Here is a 6,928-nt window from a genome sequence, read left to right as displayed (position 1 = left end):
CTTTCTCTGTCTGTATGTCTCTGTCTCTGTGTCTCTGTGTCTGTCTGTCTCTCTCTCTCTGTCTCTCTCTCTGTCTCTCTCTCTGTCTCTCTCTCTGTCTCTCTCTCTCTCTCTCTCTCTCTCTCTCTCTCTCTCTCTCTCTCTCTCTCTCTCATTTTCTTCATTTCCTTCCCATTAGTGATTCTTGGAAGGACCTACTTTTAGTCCAGTTCTTACATCTGAATCTATTTCTCCATGGACAGAACTGAAGCAGGGATAGGAGTTTGGTCTAGTGGTAGAGTGCTTGCCTAAGCATGCACGAAGAACAGGGTTCGATTCCTCAGTACCACATACATAGAAAGAAGGTGGAAGTGGTGCTGTGAGTCAAGTGGTAGAGCTCTAGCCTTGAGAAAGCCCAAGGACAGTGCCCAGGCCTGCCCCCCCTGACAAGAGAAATGAAGGCAGTAGCTTGTCACATTTTGTGTCAAGGAAAACTGATATGACTGATGATTTGCATCTGTTTCAGGGAAATTGGATAAGCCTTTGTTCAGAGTCCATCTGCCTGAGTTAAATACTGAGCAGGAGCTGGTGTTTTTCAGAACAAACCCCAAAGTAATAGATGGTAAATTGGTTAAACAGTCTGATGTGTATTTAAATTTTGTTATAAATATCTTCCATTCTGTCAGATGGAAGACTGTCTCTGTAACATACAGATAAAAGAAGAAAAGCACAAGAACCAGAGCAGAGAACAAGAACTGTAATTAAATGTGAACATTCAAATCTAACTTAACTTTCTAAAAAACCCCTCCAGTCCCATTAGTATTTTTACTTTCTGGCATGTACACAAATATTCATTGTAAATAAATCATATACAGAGCAAGGGCCCATGCTTCCTGAAATTCCAATCTTCAGTGGTCTCCAGTGTCTGTGGTACTGCTCTGTGAAATGGTGTTTGCATGACCTTGATGCGAATAATGGGCCAATGAGTCTGCATGTGTATGTAAGAATGAGTTCTGAGGCATTTTCCTCCACACCACAGCTCTGCAGTGTGTGGTTTCCATCACTTGGTGAGTCTCAATCAAGCCTCATGGCAGAGGCTTGGATTTTGGTGTAGCCTAACAAAGATTAGAAAGGCTGAGGGTGGGGAATTGTCCTTTGGTGAATCTTTGAAGAACAGAACTATGATTTTGGGAGTGGAAGAGCCAAGTGCACAAGTGTTGATGACCTGTAATAGAGTCCAAAATGTCAGGTGATAGTGTGGTGGGTACAGTTGTCCTGTGATGGCACAGGGTGCCCGAGGCACTCGGGGAGTCCAAGGAGGGAAGGGGAGTTTGGCTAATGCAAGTAGCCTGGGCACGGCAGGGTGGTTTTGTAGGTGGAGTGTGGGTATCCTGGGCTGGAGTAAAAGAAGGTGCAGGGTGGCCAGGGCCACTCAAGTCATCATGGTCAGCAGGACCCAGGGAGGCATGCGCACGTGGAGCTCTCCTTAAGCCTTGCTTCCCCTCCTCTTCCTGTGGAAGAGGCTGAAGCTGGATCTCTGCTTGGCAGGTGTCCTCCGGGGGAAGGTGTACTTCCGCAGCACCACATGGTAGACGTCCATAGTCTTCAAGGCATAGAAAACGTTGGCATCATCAGGAATCCTCAGCTCTGGTGGAAGAGGGACACAAACCTTAGCTGTCCAACCTGGGGCTGAGACCACTGCCATTCCCATGCACTTAGAGATCAACTGTGGGTTAGGACCCCGAATGCCTCCAATCTCTGATTCCTGCATGCGAAAGAACTGCTGAAAACTCCTTTCTCAGAGGACAACTTTGGACTTCAGGTCCTGCCAGGTCAGGGTGAAGGAGGCACAAGCCAATCCCTTTCTGACCTCGCTGCTGCCTTATCAGCATCACAGACACAACAGGCTTTGCAATGTGCAAACCAGCTCTCCTAAGATTGTCCTACAAACATGGACCCTCAGGACCACAAAAAGCAAGGCCTAATTCAGGCTTCTTGCAGTGAGTTCCAGGGTCCTCTAAGACCATGTGCCCCAAGTAGACTGTAAGTCCTGCCTTTGGCCTTCAATTTCTCCCCAATCTCCTGTATCCTGCACTCTTTGTGAGAGGAAAACCCTATGCTGTGAGAGGGAAAACCCCATGCTGCCAGCATAGTGGGAATGGTCACAAGGTAGGAAGGAATTCAGAACACATCCTGCATGGAACTTGTAATCTGTCATCAGTGCTGGTCAACCTCACAAAGAACTGGACAGATTCTGCACCTCATTGCAAAGACAAGACAGCAACACCACTGTGGCTCATTATCATTTGAGTTCCATGAGTCTTGCATGAGTCTGTCTCCTCTTACCATCTGTGAGTCTGTCTGTGTCTCTTTTTTTCTTGCCGGTCCTGGCCCTTGAACTCAGGGCCTGACCACTGTCCTTGGGCTTTCTCAAGGCTAGAGCTCTATCACTTGAGCCTCAGCACCATTTCTGGCTTTTTTCTATGTATATGTGGTACTGAGGAATCAAACCCGGGTCTTAGTGCATGCTAGACAAGGACTCCACCACTAAGCCAAATTCCCAGCCTGTCCCTGTCTCTTTGGCTACTTCAGTCTCTGTCCCTATCCCTGTCTCTCTGTCTGTCTCATCTACCTAAACTTTTGTCTACCTTTTCAACTTATATCTTTTATGAGTAAGTCAACTTTTGGCTCACTTATCTAACTCAGTGACTCGGTTCTCCCCCTGACCTGTTTGTTCAAGATAAGTGTTGTGCCACTGGCGCCATATGATTTTTCCTGCTTTTACTGTGGTTGATAGAAGAAAGAGAATCAGAGACTTCTAACCCAGGCTGACCTCCAACCTAGAGCCTCAGGTGAGCCTCCTAATGAACTGGGTTTGTAGGCTGAGTCCTAGGCACCTGGCTTCTAACTCATTTGGAAGAAAAACACATAGGTAGAGAATATTGGGAAGTTGCCCATGAGTTCTCAATAGCTCTTTCAGGGCTTGCATTAGTCCATGATATAGGGTGAGTAATGTTTGGAGGCATAGTTTTAATGGTGTGGGAACAATGCAAAGGTCTCAGGAATTCTCGGCACACACGTTACAACTGAGTGACACTCAAGTGTCAGGTATTTTCTGAAGCCATGTGTTTACATTGGAGAATGACAAAGACCGTTCTGGTGAGCAAGCCAGCCATTCTGTCCTATGAGCTGTATTGTCTCCAGTCCTCACGGATGGTCTCTGCACTGGCTACTTCCTCCTCAGACAGGGCAAGAACAAGCATGTCCATGAGGGCAATAGCTGTGCAGCAACCAGGGCTGGCTTGGGCCTGGTGTCTAAGGCTGCCCTTATGCTGCCATACCCTGATGGAGGGGTTGGTGGGTGAGGACACTCTCTCCTGCCAAACTTCTTCTTTTTTTGCTAGACCTACGGGCTGAAGTCAGGGCCTGAGTACTGCCTTGGGGCTTTCTGAAGGCTAGAGTTCTAACAGCACCACTTCTGGCTTTTTTTCTTTTTTTTTTTTTGCCTATGCATATATTTCCAAGGAATCAAACTCTGGTGTTCTTGCATTCTAGACGGCTCTCTACCACCGATCCAAACTCCTGGGCCCCTGCCAACTTACTTATTTGCCTGTCCTAGCTATTGTTTTAGGACTCACTTTGATCCTGTGTGATGATCTGCACCAGCTCTAAGTCTTCTGGCTTGTATCCACGCACCTGGAATTTCTTCATAGCTTTCACGATGACATCTCGGGTCTTCTCCTGGTTGGTCACCTGGGTTGGATCAGGAAACAGGCCCTGAGAACTGGGTCCCAGGGGTCCCTCCCTGAAGTCAGTATCCAGGGCTTCTGTGGAACCATGTTAGTGTTAAACATGAGAAATGCCATGGGGTGTCATGGGTGTGTTTTAACCCTTCCTTCCTGAAGAGGAGTCCATGCATTGAAGTTGGTTATTTAGTATTCTTAGTAGAGTTTACCAGCTCTTCCTGGATCTGCTTTCCAATTTTGGGCCCCTGAGATTTAGTGGAATACACAATAAACTCCAGAAACCCCAGGCAAGGGAGGAGCCAGCCAAGTGCCCAGTGCCTGCTCCTAGCCAGGTCTGGGGTGAGTTGGAGGATGCAGTGATGAACGACACCCCGTGGAGCCTTGATCAACTCCACTAACACTGAGAGTCCAGGAGAGAGGAAGTCGTTGCCTCCCCAGATGACTGCTCATGACACCCATTCTCCTTCCTGTTGGTGAGAGGACTGAACCAGATGCAGACACCAGACCCAGCATGAGGAAGGAGGGGCTCTGAATGTCATCTGCCCAGTTGAGTAGCTAGAAGAGCAGACATCTCTCTCTCCTGTGAGGAGTTTACTTGTGAGCAGATCTTTGAGCTCCATCATCTGCAGCACCCTGCCTTAGACATTCCTCATCTTCCCAGAACATAGGATCCCTATGTCTTGCTGTCCTCCAACCCAGATGTGATTGTCAGAAGAGCCTACTAAGTAATGTGCGAGGATTGTCTGTGAGACAGTAAACAGTCTCAACTGGCAATCGTGTTCATTCACTACTAATCTTGTGATTAAACACCAGCCTTTAGGTTGTTTCCTGGGGAAAGTGAAGTATCTAAACTATGCCCTCCAGAGCCTAGGATTTCCCCAATCTTTGTCCGCATGCTTCCTCTCGGGACTCCTCACTGACCCTGCCTGAGGATCTATTCTTGCCTGGAGACTGGACATAATTTTCCCTCCCTGTTTTTTAGGTCAGAAGAGCAGAAGGAAATGCAGCCGCCCAACTCACCTCAATGCTTCTGCATAGACGTCTGTTTTCCACAGGCAGCACCACCCTGATGACACATGAGTCTCCCAGCCTGAGATGGGGAGGCGCGGATGAGCTGCCACTATTCTGCCCTGAGGTGCCGCTGTGAGTGTTGGCTGAATTGGTGTCCATTGCGCTGGTGTCTGTGGGTGAGGATTGGCTGGCAGAGGCCAAACTGGTCACCCCAGTGGACTGGGAGGAGGATCCCTGGACCTGTGGATGACAGCAACATCAGGAGAAGTCCAGGTTTCCAACCAGGTCTAGGGCTTTCCTCTCAGGCACTGGAAAGCAGGACTATGGGCAAGACAGGAAGTCACCTTTTTCGGGTCTCCTGAGGATGTTTGTGAGATGCTCCTGATGAGCTCTGGGTAGGAGCTGGAGGAGGGAGCTGACTGCACATTGCTGTCTGACTGCACTGCAGTGGTGTTTGTGCTGCTCATCTCAGGGCCACTCTCGTCCTGCTCCACATAGAATATGCAAACATAGGGTCAGGTGAATTACTTAAAGAATTATTAACCACACATACACACAAGCACACACACACACACACACATAGGGAGAGGAGAGCTGTTAATGACCAGGAAATTTACATATGTTCAGCTACCCAGACTCTCACTGCCCTGAACCTCCCCATGTCACCTGTTGGGTCCAGTAACAGCATCTCCAGAAGTGTCCACGGCCAGGCCTGGCCTTCTTTGGACAGACGTGGGCCAGGCACCCTCTGTGCTCTTCCATGAGGCCCGAGCCTCTCCCAGACTTGTGTCTGGCACACAAGTGAGCAGTTGGGGGCTTGTGTTGACTGTGGCTGCCAGGATACCAAGGTTCTAAGTTCCACTGTGAAGGAAGTGAGGTCATCTGTGGAGGTCCCTTCAGTTGAGCCCTTCCTTCTGACACACCCTCCCCAGATGACCCCTTTTCTCACCACTTGCTAGTCCTGAGCATGACCTCCTCCATTCTGAGTTTCAGCCACTGTTCAATACTACTCTCCCCAGGTAGCCCTGGGTGCAGCAGCCACACCACCTTAGAGGAGATACAGATGGGCTCTGTGCCTCCTGGTGCCCAGTCCTGTATCCCTTTAACCACAATTTCCAATGTCCTAAGCTGGTGACTTCAAAGAGATAGAACAGGGCAATGGTAAGGAGAGGAGTCATGTAAGATTCTATGGGATGCCCGGTGGATAGGCCTCAGGGCTAAACTCCACCATATCCCAAGCTGCAAACAGAAAAGCACTGAGGCTCAGCCCAGTATGTTCTGGCCACTGACAGAGTCTCTCAGTCTACAACCACAAGACTGTCCTCACAGGGCCCTGAGATTGAGGCCTGGATGAATCCTGTCTGTTAGCCAATTTGAATGTTATAATGGTATTATCTGAACATTGGTGTCATTAAAATAGGCACTGGAAAGGGCTAAAGAGGGAATGAATAGAAAGCTGTTCAGGAAAATTCATCCTCATTACTGGCTAGGTAGCAATGTCAAGACACTGCTTTTTTCCTAGACTAGAAGGAGGCCCACATATCTAGCTCTGCCTTCCACTTATTTCTTGCATTCCAGGAGAAGGATAATCCTAAGTATGACCTTTTCCCACCCTGCGCAGGGTATGAAGGGATCATCAACACTTGCTTGGAAGATTTCCAAGAAAAGATGCATTTTTCTCCAGTCTAATTTTATTTATACTTCTTCCCATATAAGCTACATCCCTTGGGGAAAGATTCAGTTATAGATAATCTTGTATTGTCTTTTGTCCTTGACCCACAATTCTTTACTGGTGGAGCATCAAGAAGTGCTGTGAGCTCCCTCTTGGGGGCAACTTGTGTTATTGCTGTTTCTTCTTGGAATGCATTCAGGATGGTGCAAGGTATCACATAAAGTCATTCTGTTTACGGTAACACTGGGCATTATGTAGAAGTTCAATATCTATTGGATTAGTAAATGAATTAAGGATCAGTAGAGAAATTAATCCATTAAATTATAAAGATCAAAAAAACTATGGTTACTTTTTTTTTAAAAACCAATTTATTCCTTAGTTCTGTTTATAGAATGTTCAGTATAGTAGGTCTACTTTATACATTTGGAAAGTCTAAGTTTGAGACACCTGCATCAGAATACCTCTCTAATATACAGTGAGATTAGAAGTGGAAGGAAAACATGCTAGCATTTGTGACTCG

General features: G+C 47.5%; 1 protein-coding gene and 1 long non-coding RNA gene across 2 annotated transcripts in view; one reads left to right on the top strand and one right to left on the bottom strand.

The window, feature by feature from the left end:
• Positions 1 to 721: 721 nt before the first annotated feature.
• LOC150049899 (uncharacterized) lies at positions 722 to 5,557 on the bottom strand. Its single transcript, XM_090353421.1, has 5 exons — positions 5,403 to 5,557; positions 5,081 to 5,221; positions 4,746 to 4,976; positions 3,618 to 3,732; positions 722 to 1,626 (listed from the first exon to the last, which is right to left on the bottom strand). The coding sequence occupies exons 1-5, from the start codon at positions 5,496 to 5,498 to the stop codon at positions 1,466 to 1,468; spliced, it is 744 nt and encodes a 247-aa protein (XP_090209547.1). The 5' UTR covers positions 5,499 to 5,557; the 3' UTR covers positions 722 to 1,465.
• LOC150049898 (uncharacterized) overlaps positions 2,521 to 6,928 on the top strand; it is a 76,313-nt gene continuing 71,905 nt past the window's right edge. The window contains exons 1-2 of the long non-coding RNA XR_016538839.1: positions 2,521 to 2,831; positions 4,708 to 4,868. This is a non-coding gene — a long non-coding RNA (uncharacterized LOC150049898). The remainder of the gene's footprint in view (positions 2,832 to 4,707; positions 4,869 to 6,928) is intronic.

Source organism: Megascapheus bottae, chromosome 19, assembly GCF_031878675.1.
Source record: "Megascapheus bottae isolate mThoBot1 chromosome 19, mThoBot2.hap1, whole genome shotgun sequence".
NCBI lineage: Eukaryota > Metazoa > Chordata > Mammalia > Rodentia > Geomyidae > Megascapheus > Megascapheus bottae.
This window is presented reverse-complemented; position numbering and strand designations above follow the sequence as displayed.

Coding starts and splice junctions, on each gene's coding strand:
- LOC150049899 (XM_090353421.1), bottom strand. CDS start 5,498: ATGGAAGAGCACAGAGGGTGCCTGGCCCACGTCTGTCCAAAGAAGGCC. Junction 5,222..5,402: donor GCTGTTACTGGACCCAACAG/GTGACATGGGGA, acceptor TATGTGGAGCAG/GACGAGAGTGGCCCTGAGAT. Junction 1,627..3,617: donor GATCATCACACAGGATCAAA/GTGAGTCCTAAA, acceptor CTCTTCCACCAG/AGCTGAGGATTCCTGATGAT.